The sequence below is a fragment of the Salvelinus sp. IW2-2015 genome, linkage group LG26 (assembly GCF_002910315.2).
Source record: "Salvelinus sp. IW2-2015 linkage group LG26, ASM291031v2, whole genome shotgun sequence".
Taxonomy (NCBI): Eukaryota; Metazoa; Chordata; class Actinopteri; order Salmoniformes; family Salmonidae; genus Salvelinus; species Salvelinus sp. IW2-2015.
Window position 1 is genome coordinate 24,805,666 of NC_036866.1, and position 27,816 is coordinate 24,833,481.

Below are 27,816 nucleotides of genomic sequence, written 5' to 3' on the forward strand. Positions count from 1 at the left end.
ACACTGGTTCTTAATGCAACCGCTGTGTTAGATTTTTTAAAATAAATTTAGTACAACATACAGCATGCAATATTGTGAGACAGCGCTCACCAATTCTCCACCTTGTTGGAGCCAACACCAACCACAAAAATACGAAATAACATCATAAATATTCTCTTACGTTTGATGATCTTCCATCAGAATGTTGTGCAAGGAGTCCTAGTTCCAGAATAAATTGTTGTTTTGTTTTAGAATGTCCATTTCTTCTGTCGAATTAGCAACTTTGGCTAGCCATGTGGAGGGCACATGTCCAAGAAATCTTTGCGCCTGGAATGAAAAATTCAATAAACGTCGAATAAACTGGTCAAACTCGGTTGAAAATCCTACTTTATGATGTTTTTCTCATATGTATCCAATAAAATCAGAGCCGGAGCATTTCGTCGGGTATACCTAACGCTTTTCAGAAGACAATGTGAGGTTCCCTGGTGCGCAGTTGAATACTGCCAAAAGAGCGGACCTGTCACTCCAAAAGCTCTCATTCGGTCTCACATCAAGCTAGACACCCCATTCAACATTCTACTGCCTGTTGACATCTAGTGGAAGGCGTATGAAGTGCATACAGATCCATAAATATAAGCCAGTTGAATAGGCAGGCCCTGACACAGAGCCCCATTTTCAGAATTTTCACTTCCTGTTTGGAAGTTTGCTGCCAAATTAGTTCTGTTTTACTCACAGATATAATTCAAACAGTTTTAGAAACTTCAGAGTTTTCTATCCAATAGTAATAATAATATGCATATTGTATGATCTAGAACAGAGTACGAGGCCGTTTAATTTCGGCACGATTTTTTCCAAAAGTGAAAACAGCGCCCCCTATTAAGAAGTTAAGGGTTGATCCAAGCGTTCTGTCCTAACAGCAGCAGTCAAGCACCCAAGCTAACTGGCTAACAGTTGTCGCAGTGACATTCTATTAAAATGGACACTTGCATAGTGGAGTCTTTTGTTAAGACATCTAGCTAGCTAGCTAAACAATTAACCATAACCACAACTCATGATGTTACTACCTTGCATGAATCTGCAGGTAGCTAACCATCCAGGTTCAATGTTAGCTAGCTAGCTAACATTAGGCTATAACAAGCAAAGTAAATGGCTCTGAGATACGAATAATAAGATTATACACGTAACGTTAGCTAGCAAGCCAGCCAGCTAACGCTAGCCAACTAGCTAACAGTACACTTTAACTTGAAATGAAAATGTCTTTGTCAAAATTAGAAATGTGTAATATCTGAAAATGTATCTAGCTAGACTATCTTACCCGTATACATAATGGTTGGATGTTTCTCCCTGTTACGGATGCCATGGTTGCCCTTTGTTTGAAGATGTAATCTAGAGACAGGTGTTTTCTCCATCTTCTAAGATATCATACTCTAATTGCACTGATTTCTAAACCCGGTCCTCCAGAAAGTGGAGAGCAACACTGATGCAGTTCTACTGAGCAATATATATTTTTTAAGCCGCGTTAGGATTACCTACAAATACTAACTAGCTCAAATAGAGAGAAGCATGCTATATGACAGACCAATCCAAACTCATCTCTCGGCATGTCCAGCCCACTCATTATCTCAGACAATCATGGCTAGCGGGATGGTTGCTGTTTTTTCTGTGGCTAAACCAACAAGGCTCGTAATTTAACAAGTTTGTTATTAAGGCACATGAAAGTTCACATGTTCCAGAAGGCATTTCTGACCAAAGAGCGCATTTTGATTTTTCTTTTAAATTGTTACGTTCAAATGGCTCTCGTGTGAAGTAGTGACCCATGACATACGCCTAGTTTCCTGAAACTGTTCACATATGTATCATGATTAGGGTTGCAAAGCTACCGTTAATTTAATATATCTTTGGTTATTTTGATAAGTAGCTGAACATCTATGGTAACTTTGGTCATTTATACTTGAATAACTTTTAAAAAATGTATTCATATATAGTATAAATTTGTTATATCTGTATCCATATTGTCCATGAGTTTCTAGTAGATAGACCATATGGTTCAAGAGAAAATAATTAATGAAAAAGCATCTAATCGGCAATGGTATTATTTTCAATTAATTCTGCAACTCTTCCAACTACTGCCACCGGTTTGATGCTGAAACATTGACAACAAATACATATTGACATAGTAAAACAAATAAAGGTGTGTGTAAAAAAATGTTAAAACAAATAAAGGTTATTTCATGCTGAAACCCTCCTATTTAACACCAATGGTATTCACTAAGTTGATGGTTTATATTTAGGATAATGTTTTACAGTGTTGTCATCAAATGTTTTTTTTTTAATTATCTTATTTCATTGTTTCATATATTTTACATGTGATAACGCCACACGGTGCCAGAGATAATTAGACACGTGTGATAATCTGAAGTACCCAAAAGGGCCACTAGATGTCTTGTGATAACTTACATAAAATCCTTGAAAGATACAGTACCAATATTCTGGTAGTTTACTGATTTCCAGTAATATACCCTCCCTTTGCAACCCTAACTGTGATGCTGCATTCATAACCTGCTTGTAAAAGTAATGCCTTGTTCCTATGTATCATGATACTGTTAGGGACAAGGCGCCAGGGCAGAGGGAGTGTGACTACTCCATTGATAACATCAACAAGTGTATCCGGGACATCGAGCAGGCTTCTCTAGCTGCTGTCGGCCAGAGCCTACAGGGATGTAGGGATGACATCTCTTTAGAAGTAAGTTCAAATGGTCAATATAATTGGTTTCTTGAGCTTTAATTTTCAGTTTCCACTTCATAATTCTTTGCCACTACTCTAGGCTTTGCAAGAGCAGTTGACATCGTCGGTGCAGGAGATTGGACATCTCATCGATCCCATCAATACTGCAGCCAGGGGTGAAGCTGCCCAGCTGGGGCACAAGGTACTCAGCTACGACCATTCCCCTATAGCAGTGGTAACCAACCTTTTCTGAGTTAAGATCACTTTCACAAGCCAAGATTTTTTACATKAACCTAATAAAAATTGTTCTGTAGGAATGAGGTTTGTGCAGTATACCTAATATATTATCACAGCATGTTAGCTATATGCCTTGCCTGCCAATATTGTTCCTCTCAAACCATATTCTATTTCAAAACTCAAGCTTTGATTACAAAATAGATCAGTCGGTGTAGCACTTGCAAGCATAAATTTAAATAATTTGCTTTCTTATTTTACTGGACTGATGGTACCTGCATCTAATGGTCATGGTGCTTTCAAGACAACTGGGAACTCTGGGGGGGGGGGGAACTAAGTCAAATCATGACGTCAGTGATCTTCAGGTCTGAAAGCCGGAGGTCTGGAAAGATGCCAGAGTTTCTGACTTGGAATTCTGAGTTGGATGACCATGCCCCCCAAAAAATCCTGGTCAGATCTCGTTTTTTCCTGAGTTCCCAGTTGTCTTGAACACACTGTTGTCAGAAGTTGGAGATTTCCGAGTTCCCAGTTGTTAGTCTCAGCAGAARGAGGGAGAGTGCAGCAGAGGCTCTACTTCCTTTCTCCCAGTGAGACTGACCAGAGAGAGGGAATACCATCTTCCACCTGATGGTGAAACTCGAGTAGCACCGCATCTGCTTCATGCACACATTTATGTTGTTCCTGTGGCTAGAGAAAGTGAAATATTCCTCAAAATTCAAATAGACACGACAAGCTGCTAATAATAAAAGTGCAGGGCTATCGATACACTTGGCTACTCATTCATTGCAGCGCGAGTGGAAGTAGGGAGAAGCACGTTTTATATTTTGTAATAGTGTTGAATAAAAATTGTGTTCACAGTGCTGAATAAAAACTTCAACATGAACTCACTCATAAAAACAACAGCTCTTTGCTGTATTCTTTGACAGTCTCTCTGCAGTCATGGTTTTAAAAGTTATTGAATCTTATATACACTGCTCAAAAAAATAAAGGGAACACTTTAAACAACAACAATGTAACTCCAAGTCAATCACACTTCTGTGAAATCAAACTGTCCACTTAGGAAGCAACACTGATTGACAATAAATTTCACATGCTGTTGTGCAAATGGAATAGACAACAGGTGGAAATTATAGGCAATTAGCAAGACACCCCAATAAAGGAGTGGTTCTGCAGGTGGTGACCACAGAAACTTCTCAGTTCCTATGCTCTTCCTGGCTGATGTTTTGGTCACTTTTGAATGCTGGCGGTTCTTTCACTCTAGTGGTAGCATGAGACGGAGTCTACAACCCACACAAGTGGCTCAGGTAGTGCAGCTCATCCAGGATGGCACATCAATGCGAGCTGTGGCAAGAAGGTTTGCTGTGTCTGTCAGCGTAGTGTCCAGAGCATGGAGTGCTACCAGGAGACAGGCCAGTACATCAGGAGACGTGGAGGAGGCCGTAGGAGGGCAACAACCCAGCATCAGGACCGCTACCTCCGCCTTTGTGCAAGGAGGTGCACTGCCAGAGCCCTGCAAAATGACCTCCAGCAGGCCACAAATGTGCATGTGTCTGCTCAAACAGTCAGAAACAGACTCCATAAGGGTGGTATGAGGGCCCGACGTCCACAGGTGGGGGTTGTGCTTACAGCCCAACACCGTGCAGGACGTTTGGCATTTGCCAGAGAACACCAAGATTGGCAAATTGCCACTGGCGCCCTGTGCTCTTCACAGATGAAAGCAGGTTCACACTGAGCACATGAGCACATGTGACAGACGTGACAGAGTCTGGAGACGCCGTATAAAACGTTAGCTGCCTTCAACATCCTCCAGCATGACCGGTTTGGCGGTGGGTCAGTCATGGTGTGGGGTGGCATTTCTTTGGGGGCCGCACAGCCCCCATGTGCTCGCCAGAGGTAGCCTGACTGCCATTAGGTACCGAGATGAGATCCTCAGACCCCTTGTGAGACCATATGCTGGTGCGGTTGGCCCTGGGTTCCTCCTAATGCAGACAATGCTAGACCTCATGTGGCTGGAGTGTGTCAGCAGTTCCTGCAAGAGGAAGGCATTGTGCTATGGACTGGCCCGCCCGTTCCCCAGACCTGAATCCAATTGAGGACATCTGGGACACCACAGACTGTCCAGGAGTTGGCGGATGCTTTAGTCCAGGTCTGGGAGGAGATCCCTCAGGAGACCATCCGCCACCTCATCAGGAGCATGCCCAGGCGTTGTAGGGAGGTCATACAGCACGTGGAGGCCACACACACTACTGAGCCTCATTTTGACTTGTTTTAAGGACATTACATCAAAGTTGGTCAGCCTGTAGTGTGGTTTTCCACTTTAATTTTGAGTGTGACTCCAAATCCAGACCTCCATGGGTTAATAAATGTGATTTCCATTGATTATTTTTGTGATTTTGTTTCAGCACATTTCAACTATGGAAAGAAAAAAGTATTTAATAAGAATATTTCATTCATTCAGATCTAGGATGTGTTATTTTAGTGTTCCCTTTATTTTTTTGAGCAGTCTACTTAGGAGTTTGTCTTTTCAGACAAATGAAATGGTTCAAAATGGGAACACTTTGCTTACCTGGTTGGCAGGGCTTCTAAATCAAGTGCACCTACCGACAACAGCACAACACTAATAAAATACACACGCCTTTATCACAGCCTTTATCGTTGGCATTTCTACAGAAATGTTTGGTGATCGACTAGGAATTCCTTGAAGATGGCGATCGACCGGTTGGTGACCACTGCCCTATAGGGAGAAATTCCTGTTTCCTAGATCCACTCCAATTATCCAATCTGTGTTTTATACTGTTACATGATACTGTCTCTCCCAGGTGACCCAGCTGGCCAGCTACTTTGAGCCGCTGATTGTGGCGTCTGTTGGCCTGGCTTCTAAGATCATGGACCAACAGCAGCAGATGAACATCCTGGAYCAGACTAAGACCCTGTCAGAGTCCGCCCTGCAGATGCTCTACGCAGCCAAGGAGGGAGGTGGAAATCCTAAGGTAATGTTACTGGGCACAAAAGCCATGTTGGAGCAATGGAGCAGTACTAAATTAGTATGGATTTCTGTGCACCTCATTCTACAATATATCTTGTTTATTGTCGTGTGCATCGCCATGTATATTGTTATGATGAAGATCTTTGAGTTTCACGGTGGTCTGGTGGGTTTACTGCGTGTCCAGGCGGCCCACACCCACGACGCCATAGCAGAGGCTGTCCAGCTGATGAAGGAGGCTGTGGACGACATCATGGTGACGCTGAATGAGGCTGCCAGCGAAGGCGGCATGGTGGGAGGCATGGTGGAGGCTATTGCTGAGGCCATGGGCAGGGTGAGTGGGGGCTGGTGTACTATACAGTAGGGGRTGTCGTACTGTATAGTTGTGTGTACAGTGGTTCTTCCTTTAAAAGTTGTGTCGTACTGCAGCACAGCTTGCGGGGTGCCACAGAATTCTATGGCACATTATTTAAGTGTCAGCCATTGTTGCCAGAATGACGCAATTTACTACAATCTGCCACCATCTACCACAAACTGTYGCGGCATAAGCTCAATMATTTTAAAGGAAGAACCACTGTATATGTGCATGCATGCGTGTACACGTGTGTACTGTGGCCCCAGGCAGCTCAGGAGTAGAACTCTGCTGTTAACACATTTCCTCCTACTGCTTTAAGATGTTTCCTCCACGGTGGGCAGGCAGAAAAACATGCCCCTCTAACTGACATTCATTAGTGAGATGGATGGGAAGTGTCAACTCCAGGCCTCAGAGCTGACAGCTGTCACTTATCTACTGGCTGTCACTCTCCATCCACTGTGATCTGTCAGTCTTGATGATGGAGCTCCTAATAATGAATTATATTTGATTGCCTGATTGCTTCTATCAGATGTTGGTCTCTACATGTTCTACTTCTGCATTAAAACTAACTCATCGTCCGGCCTTTTGTGGATATCTGCATTCTGCAACATATTTATGCATAGAGTTCATTGAATAAATACAATATTTATTCAAATGTGTGGTACATGCATGGTTGGTATTCATATGTGTAGATTATGTACAATAGGTAGCTAAAGTTAATATATTGAATGACTTGTGGTTTCCCCTCTGCAGTTGAATGAGGGCACTCCCCCTGAACCAGAAGGATCCTTTGTGGATTACCAGACCACCATGGTAAAATACTCCAAGGCCATCGCCATCACAACTCAGGAGATGGTGAGCACAAACAACTACCCCCTGAATATGTAATGTGTCCTTATAGATTTATATAACTCTTTATCAAAACTCTTTAACATGTCATGTTATGGCCTTGTTCTGACTGTCTACAGATGACTAAGTCAGTGACATGTCCAGAGGAGCTGGGTGGCCTGGCCTCTCAGGTGACTGTAGACTACAGCCAGTTAGCCCACCAAGGTCGCCTGGCAGCCGCCACCGCAGAGCCAGAAGAGGTGAGAGGTCAAACAGTGCCTGTCAAAGCAGGAAACATTGTTAAAATATAGCATTATGAGCTCTAAGAAGGTATATGGAATGTGATTTCTCTGTGGTGCACCTATAGGCAAGCCCTATGTCTTTATAAGGCAACATATCAAAAGAGATTTGAGATGCAAGAGATTTGCATACGCTAGAAAATAAATATGCAGAAATATCACACAAAGTATTCATACCCCTTATTCCACATTTTGTTGTGTTACAGCCTGAATTCAACATTTATCAAATTGATTTCTCACCCATCTACACACGATACCCCGTAATGACAAAGCAAAAACATGTTTTTGCAAATGTATTGAGAATTAAATACAGAAGTATCTAAGTTACATAAGTATTCACACCCCTGAGTCAATACTTAGTCGAAGCCCATTTGGCAGCGATTACATCTGTTACATCTGAGTCTTTCTGCGTAAGTATATAAAGCCTTGTTTACATTGGTAGTTTGAAGTGACTCAAAACCATTTTTTTTGCATATCTGATTCTAATATGTTCTCACATGGAATTGGGTGGTTTGAAGTCAGATACAAATCTGATTCCTGGCCATGTGACTTCTGTCTGAACGGTCAAATCTGATTTATTTGCCCTCAATGGGTTTTTAGGCTGTTATTTGGCATATCTTGTTGCTTGGTAGCTGGGTCATTCTATGTAAATAGTGGGTTTTTGAACAGCCAACTTTTACAAATTGTAATTCTTTTTTTTAAATGTAAACTTATAGTCAGATATTAGTTAACATCTTAACATTATACATCAACATAAATGACAGCTTAACATAATTGTATATTTTCACTACATTACATTAAAAAAAAGCTTGTGCTGCCTTTTTGTCACAGGTGTTACCTATATTTTAGATGACAGTTCAGGCTTTCTAGAATGTAATGAAACCAATGACAAACATGGGATTATTTCAAACAAATTTTATCAATTTAYTAGTAATATTTGTAATAAAATGGGTTGATTTAATATGAACAATAAAATGAAGGTTATTGGTTAAGATTATAAGATTAAGACCAAAATATGAAGCCTATTGACTAAAATGTGTCTTTCATAACACAATAGATTTGTTGTCTGTAAAGATGTTATATATATATAATTGTATTCAATTTCCAGTGTAATATGCATGCAACATTATACAAAACATGAAATCCTACTGTCACGCCTATCCACAAAACTACATAGGTTGTTAAAACAGTATATATCAATTCTCGTGAAAAATATTGTGTAGGCCGACTTAAAGGGATAGTTCATCTGAATTACAAAATGACATATTGGTTTCCTTACCATATAAGCAGTCTATGGACAAGGTATGACAGCAATCAATGCTTTGGTTTTGTGCCACAAATGCAAAATAATTATCATTTGAAACAGTGGCCAGGTAAACAAAAACATGGCTTGCTGTCATACCTTGTACATAGACTGCATACATGGGACACTGAACATGGCTGACGTTTTACTTTCTCCCTACCAATTGTGCAATTTTGTAAAAAAAATTAAAAAAAAACGTTTGTGTAACTTATTCTTTATCTTATTGTGTACATATTGTTGCTGCTACCGTCTCTTATGACCGAAAATAACTTCGGACATCAGAAAAGCGATTACTCACCGCGGACTGGAAGAAACTTTTTCCTTTAACGAGTCCGACAAGAAGGATATCCTGCTTTCACTGGAACAGGCCCAGATCCACGTCTTTTGCGTGAAGAAAAGACATTCGGAAAAGAGGCCGCAGATTGGGCACCCTTTTGAGAATCCGGAGGTGAGCGAGTAAACTCCCATTGCCTTCCATTCTCCTTGCTAACGTGCAATCGTCAGAAAATACAATTGATGACCTACTATTAAGATTATCCTACCAACGGGACATTAAAAACTGTAACATCTTATGTTTCACCGGGATTTTCCATGCACCGGCAGAACAGAGACGCTACACCTGGTAAGACGAGGGTTGGGGATGTGTGTCTTTTTGTCAATAACAGCTGGTGCACGATGTCTAAAATTAAAGAAGTCTTGAGGTATTGCTCGCCTGAGGTAGAGTCCCTTATGATAAGCTGTCGACCACACTATCTACCAAGAGTTCTCACCTGTATTATTCGGAGCCGTCTATTTACCACCACAAAGCGAAGCAGGCACTAAAACCGCTCTCAACCAACTCTATAAGGCCATAAGCAAAGAAGAAAATGCTCACCCAGAAGCGGTGCTCATAGTGGCCGGCGACYTTAATGCAGGCAAACTTAAATCAGTTTTACCAAATTTTTTACCAGCATGTCACGTGCAACCAGGGGTAAAAAATCCAAGACCACCTTTTCTCCACACACAGAGATGCATACAAAGCTGACCACAATTCTATCCTCCTGATTCCTGCTTACAAGCAAAAACTAAAGCAGAATGTACCAGTGACTCGCTCAATACGGAAGTGGTCAGATGACGCAGCTGCTACTCTACAGGACTGTTTTGCTAGCATAGACTGGAATATGTCCTGGGATTCATCCAATGGCATTGAGGAATACACCACCTCAGTCATCGGATTCATTAATACGTGCATTGATGATGTCGTCCCCACAGTGACTGTACGGACATATCCCAACCAGAAGCAATGGATTACAGGCAACATCCGCATCGAGCTAAAGGCTATAGCTGCCCCTTTCAAGGAGCAGGAAACTAATCCGGACACATAAGAAATCCCGCTATGCCCTGAGAATGCCGCTATGCCCTCAATTAAGATTGAATCCTACTACACCGGCTCTGATGCTCGTCGGATGTGGCAGGGCTTAAAAACTATTACGGACTACAAAGGGAAACCCAGACGCGAGCTGCCCAGTGACGCAAGCCTACCAGATGAGCTACAATGCCTTTTATGCTCGCTTCGAGGCAAGCAACACTGAAGCATGCACCAGAGCACCAGCTGTTCTGGATGACTGTGTGATAACGCTCTCGGTAGCCGATGTGAACAAAACAAAATAAGTCAAAACTGTAACTAAGCCATTCAATGTCGTCTTGGTAATCATCTCCAGTGTATATTTGCTTTGTGTTTTAGGTCATTGTTTTGCTGAAAGGTAAATTTGTCTCCCAGTGTCTGTTGGAAAACAGACTGAACCAGGTTTTCCTCTAGGATTTTACCTGTGCTTAGCTCTTTTCTGTTTCTTTTTATCCTAGAAAACTCCTGAGGCCTTGCCAATTACAAGCATACCCATAACATAATGCGGCCACCACCATGCTAGAAAGTAATATGAAGAGTGGTACTCAGTGATGTGTTCTGTTGGATCTACCCCAAACGTATTGCTTTGTATTCAGGACATAAAGTACATTTCTTTGCCACATTTTTTGCAGTTTTACTTTAGTGGCTTAATGCAAACAGGATGCATGTTTTGGAATATTTTTATTCTGTACAGGCTTCCTTCTTTTCAATCTGTCATTCAGGTTAGTATTGTGGAGTAACTACAAGGTTGTTGATCCATCCTCAGTTTTCTCCTATCACAATCATTAAACTCTTTAACTGTTTTAAAGTCACCGTTGGCCTTGTGAAATCCCTGAGCGGTTTCCTTCCTCTCTGGCAACAGGGTTAGGAAGGACAGCTGTATCTTTGTAGTGATTGAGTGTATTGATACACCATCCAAAGTGTAATAACTTCACCATGTTCAAAGGGATGTTCAATGTCTGCTTTTTTAAAATCCATCTACCAATAGGTGCCMTTTGTGATGCATTGGAAAACCTCCCTGGTCTTTGTGGTTGAATCTGTGTTTGAAATTACCTGCTCGACTGAGGGACCTTACAGATAATTGTATGTGTGGGGTACAGAGATGAAGTAGTCATTCAAAAATCATGTTAAACACTATTATTGCACACAGAGTCCATGCAACTTATTATGTGACTTTACTCCTGAAATTTAGGCTTGCCATAACAAAGAGGTTGAATACTTACTGACTCAAAATATTTCAGCTTTTCATTTTTTATACATTTTTAAACATTTCTAAAAACACAATTCCACTTTGACATTATGGTGTATTATGTGTAGACCAGTGACACAAAATTGATATTTAGTGTGGAAAAAGTCAAGGGATGTGAATACTTTCTGAAGGTATGTACAGATACAGTGCATTCGGAAAGTATTCAGATCCCTTCCCTTTTTCCACATGTTGTTACGTTAYATCCTTATTCTAAAATGGATTACATAAATTGTTTTCCTCATCAATCTGCACATAATACCACATAATGACGAAGCGAAAACAGGTTTTTCGAAAATGTATGCAAATTTATTAAAATTGAAAACAGAAATGCATTATTTACATAAGTATTCAGACCCTTTGCTATGCGACTTGAAATTGCGCTCATGTTAATCCTGTTTCCATTCTTCATCCTTGAGATGATTCTACAATTTGATTGGAGTCCACCTGTGGTAAATTCAATTGATTGGAGATGATGAGAGCTCCGAGACAGGATTGTGTCTGGGGAAGGGTTACAAAAAATGTCTGCAGCATTGAAGGTCCCCAAGAAGGTCCCCCACAGTGGCCTCCATCATTCTTAAATGGAAGAAGTTTGGAACCACAAAGACTTCCTAGAGCTGGCCGCCCGGCCAAACTGAGCAATCGGGGGAGAAGAGCCTTGGTCAGGGAGGTGACCAAGAACCCGATGGCCACTCTGACAGAACCTTCCAGAAGGACAACCATCTCTGCAGCACTCCACCAATCAGGCCTTTTATGGTAGAGTGGCCAGACAGAAGCCACTCCTCAGTAAAAGGCACATGACAACCCGCTTGGAGTTTTCCAAAAGCCACCTAAAGGACTCTTAGACCATGAGAAACAAGATTCTCTGATCTGATGAAACCATGATTGAACTCTTTGGCCTCAATGCCAAGCATTACGTCTGGAGGAAACCTTATTTAATTTTTTTTGTACTTTCTACCCCTTTTCTCCACAATTTTGTAATATCCAATTGGTAGTAATTCTTGGCCCATCGCTGCAACTCCTGTACGGCCTTGAGAGAGGTGAAGGTCGAGAGCCATGCGTACTCCGAAACACGACCCGGCCAAGCCGCACTGCTTCTTGACACTCTGCTCGCTTAACCCGGAAGCCAGTCGCACCAATGTGACAGAGGAAACGGCGTACAGCTGGCGACCAAAGTCAGCGTGCAAGTGCCGGTCCGCCACAAGGAGTTGCTAGAGGACGATGAAACAAAGACATCCCAGCCGGCCTAACCCGGACGACGCTGGGCCAATTGTGCGCAGCCTCGTGGGTCTCCCGGTCACAGCCGGCTGTGACACAGCCCGGGGTCGATCCCGGATCTGTAGTGACGCCTCTAGCACTGCGATGCAGTGCCTTAGACTGCTGCGCCACTCAGGAGGCCATCTGGAGGTGGTGACAGCATCATACTATGGGGATGTTTTTCAGCGGCAGGGACTGGGAGACTAGTCAGGATCGAGGGAAAGATGAACGGAGAAAAGTACAAAGAGTTCCTTGATGAAAACCTGCTCAAGACCTCAGACTGGGGGCGAAGGTCCACCTTCCAACAGGATAACAATCCTAAGCACACAGCCAAGACAACACAGGAGTGGCTTCGGGACAGGTCTCTAAATGTCCTTCTGTGGTCCAGCCAGAGCCCGGACTTAAACCCGATCGAACATCTCTGGACAGACCTGAAAAAAGCTGTGCAGTGACGCTCCCCATCCAACCTGACAGAGCTTGCGAGGATCTGGAGAAAAGAATGGGAGAAMCTCCCTAAATACAGGTGTGCCAAGCTTGTAGCGTCATACCCAAGAAGACGAGGCTGTACTCGCTGCTAAAGGTGCTTCAACAAAGTACTGAGTAAAGGGTCTGAATACTTACGTAAATGTGATATTTTTGTTTTATAATTTTTAATAAATTTGCAAAAAAACGAGTTTTCGCTTCGTCATTATGGGGTATTATGTGTAGATTGAGGGGGGGGAAAACAATTGAATACATTTTAGAATAAGGCTGTAACGTAACAAAATGTGGAGAAAGTCAAGAGGTCTGAATACTTTCTAAATGCACTGTATGTCACAGGGTGGATGGCATTCTTTGATATGATGCATCTTCCTTGAGGCTGTACTCCATAATGTGAAATCAAACTGGAATATATTTTCACATCTCAAACCTCTGGCTCCCTCTCCCAGCTGCACCCACATAGTCTGTGTTTAAAGATCATCTCTGCTATGAGATGGGGGCCGCTAACGACAGTATGTGTGAAAACATAGCCTAATAACAACACACTCTTATCAATGCCCTTTACATAACTGGCTGCTGGAAATCCTTGTTACCATAGTGACATTGTACCCCTCCAAGCCTAAAGGCCTATAGTGATGCTAGTAATGAAGTACCACCCACCCATGAATCAGGTTTACCCAGCAGCCTGATAAGAGGCATTGTCTGCTCTGTGGAGGGAAGGAAGGAGGGAGGGCTGGCGGGAGGGAGTGAGTGAGTGGGTGGGTGGGTGGCAGCTCTCTCAGAGATGACTCTGTGGTACTGATGGACTGGCTGGCTATGCTTGCAGGTGGGCTTCCAGATTAAGACGCGGGTCCAGGAAGCTGGGCCATGGATGTATCTACCTGGTTCAGAAGGCTGGGGCCCTGCAGATGAGCCCCACTGACAGCTTCTCCAAGAGGGAGCTCATCGAGTGTGCCCGTGGCGTCACTTGAGAAGGTAGGCTGGAAAGATGGAAAGAAGGCTGTTTAGTGTAATTCTTAAACCTTGAGATAAATTGTGATAACTTTAAGTCTGCAATGTTATTACCTGAATGGAAAGAAATATATATATCAGTTGAAGAAAGAGTCGAGGTATGAATGTCGTTCTGGTGTCAGGAATAGCTGAGAATAGGCTCTTAAAGGATTATGGCTTGTTATAATGGACCATTCTCCACTATGCCTGAAAGCCCTTATTTCCCCTGGGGGAAGAACTGGGGGAGTGAATCAAGCACACCTACAGTAGGTGTCATGAAACTGGATTGTTTTCTATGTGTTGTGTTAAGATAACAACTTGTGCTCTATAGTAGCCGTGAAGATTAATACAGTTCAGTGTTTTAGTTTATGTTTTTAGATTGTACTTGTATCGTGAAATTAGACCAATTTGTCCCTTCTGTGACCCTAGAAGAAGATATCACTGGTTCTCGAGTCGCATTAGAATTTATTCTCCTCGTCCACTGCATGATTTGATTCAAGACTCATATCAGACTTTAATAATTTGTGTTCTAATGCTTTTGAGGACTGGGGAGCTGAACCTTGCTATGCCTCATTTGAATGCATCTCTCATGGCTTTTCGTTTGTTTGTGAGGGACTGCAGACGTCTGTCTGTCTGGACTGGAGGGAGCACTGTGTGATGCAGCGTCGGATTCATTGTTTTTAACGTGTTTGTGCAGCAGCAGGCTCAAGGCTAATGCACGGTTCCCCCTCTCTCTCCTTCTGCTAGCTCCCTAACAGTCCCTGCTCAGTCCAGCTCTCTCAGATTGCCTCACAGTCGGTCTCCCATTACCTTGATTCACATCTTGAATTGAATGCAAATGGGAAGCTTTAATCAAATGAGGATTTTGCCAACATGTTAATTGGTGATGGTGGATCGTGACTGTAAGGCCGTGGATCCTGAGTGGTAGTTGTCATTCACAGATAATAGCAGATATTATGCCTAAGCTCCTTTATTTTCTCTTAACATAATAGGTCAGAGGGTATGATTCGTTTCTGATCATGCTGTGTGTTTTAAATGTTTTTTGAGACAGACCTGGAGGTGCTGTTATTATCCTGTTTGTCTGTCTGTCTGTCTGTCTGTCTGTCTGTCTGTCTGTCTGTCTGTCTGTCTGTCTGTCTGTCTGTCTGTCTGTCTGTCTGTCTGTCTGTCTAATGTAGGTTTCCATGGTGCTGTCTGCGCTGCAGGCAGGTAACAAAGGCACTCAGGCCTGCATCACAGCAGGCAGCACTGTCTCTGGCATCATCGCTGACCTGGACACCACCATCATGTTTGCCTCGGCCGGAACACTCAACCCTGAGAACGAAGAGTCCTTCGCAGACCACAGGTGAGACCAGACCAGGACAGAGTAGTGAGGTGAACACTGTTCTGTTGAGGAGATGACCTTGGGACAAACGTATTAAGTCCACAGAAACCACAGGTCAAATTGACCTCATACAAGATGGTTTTCTTTTGAGAAAAGGGAATATTTCTTCCCATAAACTGCAGCTTCTGTATGACTATAGAGTATTCAATTCAATAAATCTTTATTTATCCCAATGGGTATTTGACAAGATTTTGTGTGGTGTTCTTCAGGGAGAGCATCCTGAAGACAGCCAAGGCTCTGGTGGAGGACACTAAGCGGCTGGTGTCTGGGGCAGCATCCAGTCAGGACAGATTGGCCCAGGCCGCCCAGTCCTCAGCCAACACCATCACCATGCTCACTGATGTGGTCAAACTGGGGGCCACCAGCATGGGCTCTGACGACCCAGAGACTCAGGTAATACACTGACCACACCCTGTTGGATTGAAATGACAACACATAAATGTAACACTACAACAATCTTCAGACACAAAAAAAAATGTTTGAATAAATCTTTCCACATATTTATATCACGTACTTCTAAATAGTCCAATCATAATTTAACCTGTATACCCATGTATTATATAAAGGTAATCCTGACAGACCCGCACTGTTCTGATATTCTTTTGTCATTCTGTCCAGCCATTCTGTAACCGAGCCCTCTTACATACAGTTCCTCCTGCTGTATCTCTCCCCTTCACTTTGTCAAAAGTATCATAGTTCCAAGAAGAAGTGATATGGCCAGGCTCTGTTAAATCCTGCCCTGAGGTAGACCTGATAAACCTGTACTTGTGTTGTATAAATGTCTCTCTCTCTCCCTCCCTCCCCCTCTTGTCAGGTGGTCCTCATAAATGCGGTGAGAGATGTGGCCAAGGCTCTAGCTGAGCTCATCGGTGCCACCAAGTGTGCTGCAGGCAAGCCAGCGGATGACCCGTCCATGTATCAGCTGAAGAGTGCTGCCAAGGTACTGTAAGACACACACATCTTTAACATAGAGAATATCACACTGAATTTGTGTATTCAGCCGCCCTTGTTTTGCACAAATGTAGCTCCTGTACAAGGATATGCTTATCTATAGATACAGTATCTAATACAATATGCTGTCTTGTGTGTGTCACAGCAGCAGGTTCTCAAATCATTACGTATGATTCGGTTTCCAGCAGGATATGACACTTTCTTATCGCTGTTCGTGTTTGACCGTGTGTGTGATGCGTGCATGTGTGTGATGCGTGCGTGTGTGTGTGATGCGTGCGTGTGTGTGTGTGTGTTTGCCACTGTCACTGAGATGGGTATCAGGTGTGTGTGACTCACGCTTGTCACAGTGGGTGTGAGCTCTGAGCCATCTGTGATCACACCACTGTGACTGTAGGACCGGAGAGGCTCCTTATCTCCAACACTATGGAGAGACAGCCACTGACTGGGGCTTTACTGAAGCCTAGCCAAACCTACCTGCCCTGTCCTTTCTATTCACACTCTCCCTCCATATCCACCAACACATAGGCCAGCAGTTCAGAGACACAAAATAAACTCCACAGTAATCTTTCTCAATTTTAATAGAGGATATCCAAGGAAACATTACACTTAACAGACTTGGGAGCTTATCATTTCGCAGTGTGCAGAGACCTCATAGTTCACAGGCCTTACAGCCCGAGTCCAGGTATGGGCTTTAAGTATATCTGTCCTTGGTTATAACTTGGACCAGATCAAAGGATTTATAGGTTGACTGTATAGCCAGCATCATATAACCATAACCAAAGCATTACATCTCTAAGACACGCCCCTAATCCTTCTCACCCTTCAATCACTCTTATCCTCCAACTATTCAGCCATACATATGCAACTCTAACTGTTACATTAGGCTTATTTTCCTCTCTAGTTTTAATCTAATTAGGGCCACCCATATAACCTGCTCAAGCTCACAGCTTGTTTTCATTCCTCCAACATATGGTGACCTCCGAATGGGACCCTCTCTCAAACCCCTCAGTGCTCTGTTCGGGTTGTTGAAATATGTTCAGCGTTCCATGGCACAATCTGCTCCTCACAAACAAGCTGTACACGGTCTGTTTGAGGTTTTGTTGTAGGGTTCTTGCTCATAAAACAAGTTTGTCTGTGTTTCTGCTTCAAGGTTTTTGTATAGTATGTATAGTATTGTCCTTCCATACTGTTGGTGTTCTATCAGGGCTCTATCTACTGCGAGACCCCAGTCTGGTCTCTGGTGCTGGGGGGAGACGGCGCCACCTGCTGGCCTGGCTCTGTGTTTAGTGAGTGTCATCCCCACTGCTACAGTCCCTATCTCTCTCTGAAAGGTGATGGTGACCAATGTGACGTCACTGCTGAAGACGGTCAAGGCTGTGGAGGATGAGGCTACTCGCGGGACAAGGGCACTGGAAGCAACCATTGAGTGCATCAAACAGGAGTTGACAGTAAGACTCCTTGACAGGCTCCCCTTGCCAGGCTGGTTAAAGCCAGGGAGGTGTGCCTCTATATTGAATGCCGTACCTAACAGTTAAAAACAACACATTTTTACTTGACTTAAACTCTGATATCTTTTCAACCTTTGCTGCTCCTCTTCTCCTCTCCTTCCCAAAGCCCTGCAGTATTCTCATTGGTCTTATCAGGGATTTTGTAGCAGACACGGGGAAAGAGACCCTGAAATTTTCGTCAGCTTGTTTTTCTTGTGATTTACTGCTAATCCTTATCAGTGTACCCTCAGGACCACAACAGGCTTTACCTAGGTTGCAAATCCAATTCAAACACAGCTCACAATTATAGTAGCATCAATAAACACTAGGACATTTGTCCACCCTACKTATTTACTATAACAGTGGTCGTTTACACCTCGGGCTGACTGTTGACTGTTTAAGACTAACAATAAGCGCCAGGAGTATTTTCTAGTCAGGTCATAACGTCAGGAAAAACTCCTGTCCTTAGTAATAATGCACAAACCTGTGCATCAAAGTAGATCATCCTCAGTGGCTGTCAGTGCAGTCACAGTTAGTCATGCTGTGTGTGTGCGCAGGTGTTCCAGTCCAAGGACGTCCCCGAGAAGTCGACCACGCCGGAAGAGTTTATCCGCATGACAAAGGGCATCACCACAGCAACAGCCAAGGCTGTGGCAGCGGGCAACTCTGCCCAGCAGGAGCACGTCATCGCCACAGCCAACCTGAGCCGCAAAGCTATCTCTGATATGCTGACCACCTGCAAGGTGATAATCCACCCCAACCCTGCCAGCTCAGGCCTCACATCCTCACACTGACACTACAGCACAGCATTCAGTCCCATAATGCCGCTCTGCCAGGGAAAACGTGAGAGCAGGACAGCAGGGGCTAGTTCAGATGGCTGGTGTGACTCACTCATGGTTCGATGTCACTAAGCCTTCAACATTAGGCATGATGTCCTTCAGGCACATCACAATACTTCTAGCAGTGAAAAGACCAGGAAAGAAGGATCAAAAAGTATTTGGAGACCTTAACAAACTGGCTCATACTGCTCTAAGTAACATACAGTCTGGATCACAGGAGGTTGGTGGCACCTTAATTGGGGAGAACGGGCTGGTAGTAATGACTGGAGCGGAATCAGTGGAATGGTATTTAATACATCGAACACATGGTTTCCAGTTTTTTGACGCCATTCCATTTGCTCCGTTCCGACCATTATTATGAGCCGTCCTCCCCTCAGCAGCCTTCTGTGGTCTGGATAGTATATCCTAATGTAGTGTTTCCCAACTCCAGTTCTCGAGTATCCTCTGTGGTAGCACCGGACAACCACACATGATTCAACTCATTGAGGGCTTGAATAATTAGTTGAAATGTTGAATCAGGTGTGCTTGTCCGGAGCTACAACAAAACATTTTACTGTTGGGGGTACTGGAGAACTGGAGTTGGGAATCACTGGACTAGTGGTCACACTATATTTTAGACATTGACTCACTGACTAGACAGAGCATATCATCTAGGCAAAGCATATCACTAAGCAGAGCATATTAGCAGGCTGAAAATATCACTAGGCATAGCATATCACTAGGCATAGCATATCACTAGGCATAGCATATCACTAGGCATAGAAAATGTCACTTTTTCTAAGTTGTTGTTTCTTCTTCCAGCAAGCGGCCTGTCATCCAGAGGTGAGTGAGGAGGTGAGGAGCAAGGCCCTGCACTACGGGTCAGAGTGCACCACTGGATACATCGACCTGCTGGAGCAAGTACTGCTGGTGAGATGGAGAATACAATACATCACACGGACAACACCTTATGACTCGTAACCTCTATTAGCTTGGCCTGATGGCATAAGGCGCCATGAGGAAGGTTGTTCTCTGTTTGTGTCCAGGTGCTTCAGAAGCCCACGGCTGACCAGAGGCAGCAGCTGGCGGTACACTCCAAATGTGTTGCAGGATGTGTGACAGAGCTAATTCAGACAGCTGAGGCCATGAAGGGTGAGACCATACACAGCGCTGCCACACACAATTGCATACATGCACACACACACATTCACCTAGAGGAGCATAGTTCGACCAGACTACTGCATTCTGCAGAAACACGACATACCATTCTGGCTATTTATTCAAACAATATACATTTGTGTGAGTGTGCGTGCGCGTGGGCTGGTTAACCTATTGTAGCTGGAAATGACAGATTTATTTTATGGAACATCTACATAGGCGTACAGAGGCCCATTATCAGCAACAATCTCTCCTGGGTTTTCTAATGATCAATTAGCCTTTTATAATGATAAACTTGTATTAGCTAGCACAACATGGCATTGGAACACAGGAGTGATTGTTGCTGATAATGGGCCTCTGTACGCCTATGTAGATATTCCATTTAAAAAATCAGCAGTTTCCAGCTACATTAACAATGTCTACAAGGTATTTCTGATCATTTTATTTTGATGGACAAAAAATTAGCTTTTCTTTCAAGAACAAGGACAAGTGACCCCAAACTTTTGAACGGTAGTGTATAATGTGTATATTTATGTTTTATATACAGGGCACGTTTGTAAAAGAGATCTAGGTTTCAATATGTCTTCCCTGTTAAAATAAAGGTTCAATAAGAATATTGTGTTTGGGTGAGAATTGGATCCCAGTGTACAGCCAAAGACCCACTGGGGTTATCCATTTCACCTCTAATGCCTCTTCTTTTCCCTCTCTCTATCCTGCCTCAGATGGAGGTAAGTGAGAGATGGGGCTGTTTGGTTCCTGCAGATCACTTTTCACACAGGCACAAAGGGGGGGTAGAGAAGGGGGGAGGGTGACTGAACAGATTTCCCCAGGGTTCAGCATAATCTGCAACAACATCAGTCCATCTGCTTTTCCAAGCTGTTCCCAAATAGTCCCGTTTTATGGCCACTTTAAAACCTATAAAGAGTGGCAATAATCCATTGAAAGTACATTTCTTCAAACTCTTATTTAACCGTATTTAACTTTGAGGCATTAGAATCACTATAGACAGAACATGGAGTGGAAAACCTGAAAGGTAGATCTGGTTGGCTTTGTATGTTCAGAGGTATAATGCTCGTTATCATTGCATGTGTGGAGTTTGGTTTGTGTGTTGTAAATTGACTGGTGTGATGTGTATTTTGTTATGTGCGGTGGCATTTGTATAGACAGGGCATAAGTGAACTGGCTTTGTCTGCACTGAGAATGTATTTCTGTGTTGTAGGATTTGTATAATGTGGTTATGACCTCTCGGTGGTGTGGTTTAGGGTCAGAATGGGTGGACCCCGAGGACCCCACTGTCATCGCAGAGACTGAGCTGCTGGGAGCGGCAGCCTCCATCGAAGCCGCAGCCAAGAAACTGGAGCAGCTGAAACCCAGAGCCAAGCCCAAGGTAGGCCTACCTGTACCCTTCTCAACCACCTCCAACACCTCTCTCCACAACTCTCAGACCAGACCTCCAACACAGAACACACCTATCTACTCAGGAAGGCTACCTGGGCCAAAGATAACAAAAGTTCACATTGACTTTAAAGTACAGTAATAAGTTACAATCTCAGAGCTGAGATTGTGATTTGTTGGGGGGAAATGGGAGTATTATGTGAACTGTAGCCCACCTGTAAAACAATGCTGACTCAAGACAGCCTACTTGTGTGTTCTGTGAGCTTGCAGAATGTTGATGTATTTATGGCCGTTAGAAGGTGTTGTCTGGGGAGCAATCTGGTGTTTTTCTAGAGATTCTGTAGAGCCGTGTTGCCAGGAGACAATTACATTACTGGGACCTGAAGCTTATGTTGGAATGAGTACACATTTGTGATGATCTGTCTGAAACCTATTGAAGGAAAGGTCATCCTCCTTGTTGAACCCATTTCCTTTGTTTTATTACAGCATTCCGTTGTTTTTAGAGTAAAATAAGAAGGGCCTTTCTCAGCCCAAGGTGTTCACCCACTTCATGGAGTGATATTGCACAACCTAACTTTACTGATCTTAAAAAAACTGTAACAAAACTATCTCTGTGAGTACTTATGCATTGTCTGAAATTTGATTACAAAAGTTGAACAGCAAGTATGTAAGGTGTGAGCTGTATACATTTGTGTGTTTGTTTGTGTGTGATGGTGTGTGCATTGAACCTCCCAATACTCTTCCTCCTTCAACTGTGGTGTTCTTGTTTTGTGTCATTGGTTATCAGATCTGGTCCCTCGTTCCAGCTCTCTGGTGCAGTAATAAACATGGCTGGAGAATCTCCTGTTTTCATAAGAGACTTCCTGATAGCCCTGCAGTCTCAGGTCCAGACTTCAGCAGGGCGCAGTGTTTATGAGAGGGGGGTGTAGGGAGGTTTGCTTCTTTTGGATGTCAGTATCTGTCTGCCCTCTAGTGAGCTGTTAACAATGGTGCATGCCTTCTTCTTCCACAAGGCAGAGAGGCAGGGCAGAGATTTTGAGGTCTTTGTTTCTATCATGAAACAAGCATTCTTACCAGCTACGGTTTACGAGGTTTACTGCTATATTACGGAAGGTGTAGAATACCTTAGACTTCAAAATATCAAGCCCATAGTACAACTTCAGAAAGGAACACTGAATAAAACATCTAAATCAGAGTGAATCATGTTTCCTCTGATGACGAGGTAGGGTCTGTGACTATTTACAACCCCTCCTGTTCACCTTCTACTCCCTCCTTCCATACTTTCCTCTCTGTGCCCCTTCTCCCCTCCTTCCCACCATGTAGAAGGGCCTCTCCCGCCCCAGCATGCTTCACTCTTCCTCCATTCTCTTGAGATGTTGTAGACCTGGAAGCCTTCTCTGCAGGCCTCTGTCTGATATGTTTGATATATTAGGTTGTTATTCAGTCCAACTATATATCAAACATATTCCTACAGTGTCCCGCCCTGTCTCCAGCCACGTGTGCCTTGTGTGTTGGTGCTGCTGGCATGATCTGTGGTCACTGACTGATGTAGTCTACTGAGACAGGAGTGACATTATTTATTTCCCTTTTCACAGGTGCTTCTGTATCTTGCAAAGTGTTTTGTTTGGATTTTCCATCAGCAAACAGTAATTGAAGATCCGTGGAAGCATTCCCCATTATGAAATGTGTTGGTGGATGTGATTGGCCAGTAACTCAACATGGCACCATAAAACAACCAATGGAGTTTTTTGTTTTGTCTTATTTCCACAAGATATCGCCCTTAGTGCATTTCCATGGTTAAATGTGTGCTTTTGCTTTTAGCAAGCTGATGAGACGCTGGACTTTGAGGAGCAGATCCTGGAGGCAGCGAAGTCCATCGCTGCAGCCACTAGTGCTCTGGTGAAGTCTGCTTCTGCAGCTCAGAGAGAGCTGGTGGCGCAGGGCAAGGTCGGTTGCAACTGTTTCAGAATCATAAATGTCTGAATGTCACCTCAGCAACAAAAAACACAAGTCTGTGAAATGTCTCTCTCTCTGCCCTCCAGGTGGGATCCATTCTTGCCAATGCTGTGGATGATGGCCAGTGGTCACATGGTCTCATATCTGCTGTGAGTTTCCATCATTGTTTATTTTTTACATGTACTATTAAAACAGAACTTGATCGTGAAACTGTGCATGGTGAATCAATGTTTCTGTCTGAGGCTGTACCCTGATGTGTGGTTGCTGTTCCCTGTAGGCGAGGATGGTGGCGGCAGCGACCAGTAACCTGTGTGAGGCGGCCAATGCCTCAGTCCAGGGCCACGCCAGTGAGGAGAAGCTCATCTCCTCAGCCAAGCAGGTGGCAGCCTCCACAGCCCAGCTCCTAGTGGCCTGCAAGGTCAAAGCTCAACCGGACTCCGAGGCCATGAGGAGACTACAGGTATAGCCCTACTAAACACACACAACCCACTGGGTTCCACTGCTATTTCTCTGACTTCGCCTCCACACACTATGATGGCATTAACCATGGGTTCTGTATCCCTAAGGCTGCTGGGAACGCGGTCAAGCGGGCATCAGACAACCTGGTGAAGGCGGCTCAGAAAGCAGCCTTTGACAAGGCTGATGACCACAGTGTGGTGGTCAAGACCAGGTTTGTGGGTGGCATTGCTCAGGTGAGATTTTAGAGTTTATATTCTGAATACCCTGTAAGTGACACATTGAAGTGTCACTTCAATTTTACTTTGTGGATTTTCCACCTCTACCTCTTCAACTGTTCCCAGCTTTGTTGCCTTCACATGCAAATGTTTCCTCTCTAACTAAATGGCTTTTAGGCCACTACAGTATGACTGAATAGAACGACAGCTGCGATTCAAATCTGTGGTTTCGCATGCATCCACAGCTGCCTGAACATCAAGTCCCTTGAAAAGTTTTCACATTCTTGTGGTTATCCACTCACTTTTCATCCATGGCCGTATGTAATTGAAGAGTGGATGTCTACTTCTTAGCCTAGGGCTCCCTTCTACCTAGGAAGCTTTGTTTTCAACTGAGGAAGGTGATTGAGTGTCTTCCAGAAATCATGTTGTGCGTGCGTACATGGGTGTGTATAACACTGAAGGGCTTCTAGCCAGCACCCCTCCAGAGACACTTTCCCAAAGCGGGTCTCTCTCAAGTGGGCTAGTCATAACCCACCCGCTGCCATCTCCCAAATCCACAAGAGCTCCTTGCTTAAGAAAATAAATAGATACTTACTGCATACTTAAATTTAAGACATTCCACTAGTTACCACAGAACAGTTATGTTAATTCTAGGTTTTCTATAACCCGCTTTGAAGAAACCTACTGTGAAATGGAGTATGAGCAGTATTCCAAATGTTCTGGAGAAAATATTTCCTTTGTAGAACTCAATCAAGTCCATATGTACACTAAAGGGACTCAAGGAAATGGTTTGACAATTTTATTACCTGTTGGGTTTGAGTGTTACAGTACAGATTGAAGATGAGCAGACTGAAGCATGTATTTAATATTTAACCCTTTCCTCCTCTCCTCAGATCATTGCAGCCCAGGAGGAGATGCTGAGGAAAGAGAGAGAGCTGGAGGAGGCCAGGAAAAAGCTGGCTCAGATCAGACAGCAGCAGTACAAGTTCCTGCCCACTGAACTGAGGGAGGATGAGAGATGATTGGTCCGGAGGAAAGTTGATGGACATCAGATTGGAACCTATTGTTACACAGAGATGTAGCAGACACCTGTGATTGGCTGTTTCTCTCTCACTTACGGTTGGAGTGTATAACGTACTTGGGCCAGGCCTGTTTTATGAGCGGAACTAGTGCCTGTGTTCAGATGCGCGCGTGTGTGTGGATGCGTATGTGTTTCACAGAGGATGATATTGACATTATGACTTATAAGGACCAGCTGGCTACAGCTGTACTGTATTAGCGGGATTAGGACCTGCAATCTGAACATTGAGACAGATTATCTTACTGATTTTATGGTCGGATACATGAATAAGGACATCAAAGTTAAATGAACATTATTGGACCCAATAATGGCAAATATTATTAATACTTTCAGCTTTCATGGATACATCTCTAAATCAGTTGAAGGTAGTTTCAAACATGTAAAATAAAAATGGGTAGCTCACTCCAACTGGCACAGCTGACATAGTTATCTATAGCTTATGTTCCTCAGACAGCATTCTAAGTGTTGGTCGGAGTATTGCTGTACTCCAATGCTTCATTTCATCATTGGCCTGCATGCACCATTATAACGAATACACATCAATAAAGCTACTAACCAATAGTGTAGCTTATAATTGGGCATTTGTAATATGTTAGTATATGATTGTGAGCTTTGGATTTGCTGTTGAATAGGTAAAAGTTTGAATTTTATATACTGTATTTAATGTGATAGAACTTCAGCTTCACACTAAAATCATAGTGTCAGTGGGTCTGGTCTGAGTGGATAGTAAAGCCAACAGCAGACGCTAGTACATCTATTACAGCATCATAATACCTTTTACAGTAATAATTCTCTAAGTAATAATTATCCCTGGTGTGTGTGTAGGGTGATCACTGCCTCCTTCCTTTGGACATTCAGCTGTCACTCATATGTAAGGARCAGAGTGCAGTCGAGTGCAGAGGGTCATTAAGGGGCTAAATCTTGGGGTCTATGTGCGATCCTATCTGTAATGCTTGTCAGACTAGTATTCTCTCCCCCCACCCCTCTCACACTTTTTCTGGGCTGCCTGCTGCCTGCACGAGGAGGCTCGGTTTACATTCTTTGTCATGTTTGTTCTCTCTTGTCTCTGTGTTTTAATTCCAGTCTAATTGACAGTAGCCAGAGTTGGTAGTTCCACCATACACACGCAACAGCAAAGCTATGCTCCGTTTGGCCCTTTTCAGCTGGTGGTGTTTATACTTATTACAGATTCCATTGAATTTGGAAGATGAGCTTCTTGTGTTCATGTTCTTATTGTTACTCTCGGCTATGATCATAGCAATACATTAACACTCAATATGCTATATCAGATTGATGAGAGTGCAGCACTGATTGGAATTGTATATGCAGCTGTGTATGGTGTTTTTACTCTTAAACAGCATTGAGATGGCTGGTATAACCTTATGCACTGAGCAGCGCAAGCAATGCCTTCCATGTTCAACCATTCAGGATTACTACTAACGCTCTTGTCAAATGTAACACGTGATGAAACTATATACAGTCCAGTCGTGACTAGGAAACTAGTTAATTTATGTTATTACAGTATTGGTGTAGTATAAGGTCATTAGTATTGCTTCCACTCCAGCACCTCAACCCCTTGTTGTCAGTCTCTGGTCTGCATTGTGTACTAGTGCCTTAATTGATTCTGCTGTACCAACAGCTCAAGGCTGTATCTAAGCCTCATCCTTCTGGGTGAGAACATGTCTCTACCAGCCTTTCCCAAACTCGGTCCTCGGACTCCAAGTGGTGCACATTTTGGTTTTTGCGCTAACGCTACACAGATGATTCAAATTTTCAAAGCTTGATGATGAGTTGATTTTTTTAATCAGCTGTGTAGTCCTAGGGTAAAAACCAAAATGTACACCCCTTGAGGACCGAGTATGGGAAACCCTGCGAGTCTAGTCTAACCATAACTCTCTAGGTCTTTAACTACCAATTAGTCCTATGCCATAACACAATGTATTGCCTTGGCTGGTAGCCCATCTGCCTGCCGTAAACCCTGCTGGTATATAAAGTGCATCCATGGGTCGTTTAGGTTTTAGACTATATACGAAAATTAACACACCACTGCATTCCATGAGCATGTGGCAAGTTATTGAACTCTTAAAGATGGGAATTTGCTCTGCCTTGAAATTCATTCAACATACAAGTAATCCTTATAAATAGGACTAATGAACTTCCTTGTTTAATTGTTTAAACCACTATAAATTCATTTTTATCGATAAATGTAACGACTATCCTGAGATAATGTATATTGTCTAAGCAATTTGTCTATAAGCATTAACTGAAATAGGAAAAAAGACTAGCTGTTATTCAAATGTAGGTGTTGTGCTTTCTTTAACAGACTGAATTTGTTTCAACAGTTAAAATGAACTGATACTGTATGTATAATATTTATCTGGTCACAAAGGTATTTTTTATATTCACTGAAAATAAAGAGTTTGAAACAAGCATGGCCCAGTTTGTTACTGGTCATTCTGATTAATGTACTGTGTGTATCATTCATTCCTGAACAGGAATCCTGAATTGCCTGAAAGGGAAGTCGAATTGAATAGCAAAGCAAAGACTTTATCAGCTCACCAACATTCTTTCCAGTAGAGGTCCCTGTTAGTCTTTTCAATGCTGAGGTTGGGGTCACTGGGTGTTCTGAGAACTATGATGTAGTACTGGATGGCCATTACATTGCAAATGCAGCCAGCCAGACCAAATATGGTCATACAGTATATGCTTTATTCCCCCTGGTTCACAGAACAGACTGTTGTGGATACCATGCAGGGACTGGCTGCTATTTTAGGTGTTTGGATGTGCTGTTGATGATGGTCGGTATTTCAATTCACTTCAATAGAATGCAAGTATATGGAAAGGAATTG

At 43.2% G+C, this 27,816-nt stretch overlaps 1 protein-coding gene across 1 annotated transcript in view; it reads left to right on the forward strand.

Moving 5' to 3' along the window:
- LOC111952372 (talin-2-like) overlaps positions 1-27,397 on the forward strand; it is a 144,693-nt gene extending 117,296 nt beyond the window's left edge. Inside the window, 22 exon segments of the mRNA XM_023970979.2 lie at positions 2,587-2,722; positions 2,805-2,906; positions 5,758-5,928; positions 6,109-6,255; positions 7,030-7,131; positions 7,245-7,364; positions 13,900-13,932; positions 13,934-14,048; positions 14,172-14,176; positions 15,242-15,408; positions 15,657-15,840; positions 16,262-16,387; positions 17,730-17,846; positions 18,443-18,628; positions 19,526-19,633; positions 19,750-19,855; positions 21,124-21,248; positions 23,078-23,203; positions 23,299-23,361; positions 23,490-23,672; positions 23,779-23,904; positions 24,780-27,397. Of these exon segments, the coding sequence (XP_023826747.1) occupies positions 2,587-2,722; positions 2,805-2,906; positions 5,758-5,928; positions 6,109-6,255; positions 7,030-7,131; positions 7,245-7,364; positions 13,900-13,932; positions 13,934-14,048; positions 14,172-14,176; positions 15,242-15,408; positions 15,657-15,840; positions 16,262-16,387; positions 17,730-17,846; positions 18,443-18,628; positions 19,526-19,633; positions 19,750-19,855; positions 21,124-21,248; positions 23,078-23,203; positions 23,299-23,361; positions 23,490-23,672; positions 23,779-23,904; positions 24,780-24,908 (2,677 nt within the window). The 3' untranslated portion in view covers positions 24,909-27,397.
- The last annotated feature ends 419 nt before the right edge of the window (positions 27,398-27,816 follow it).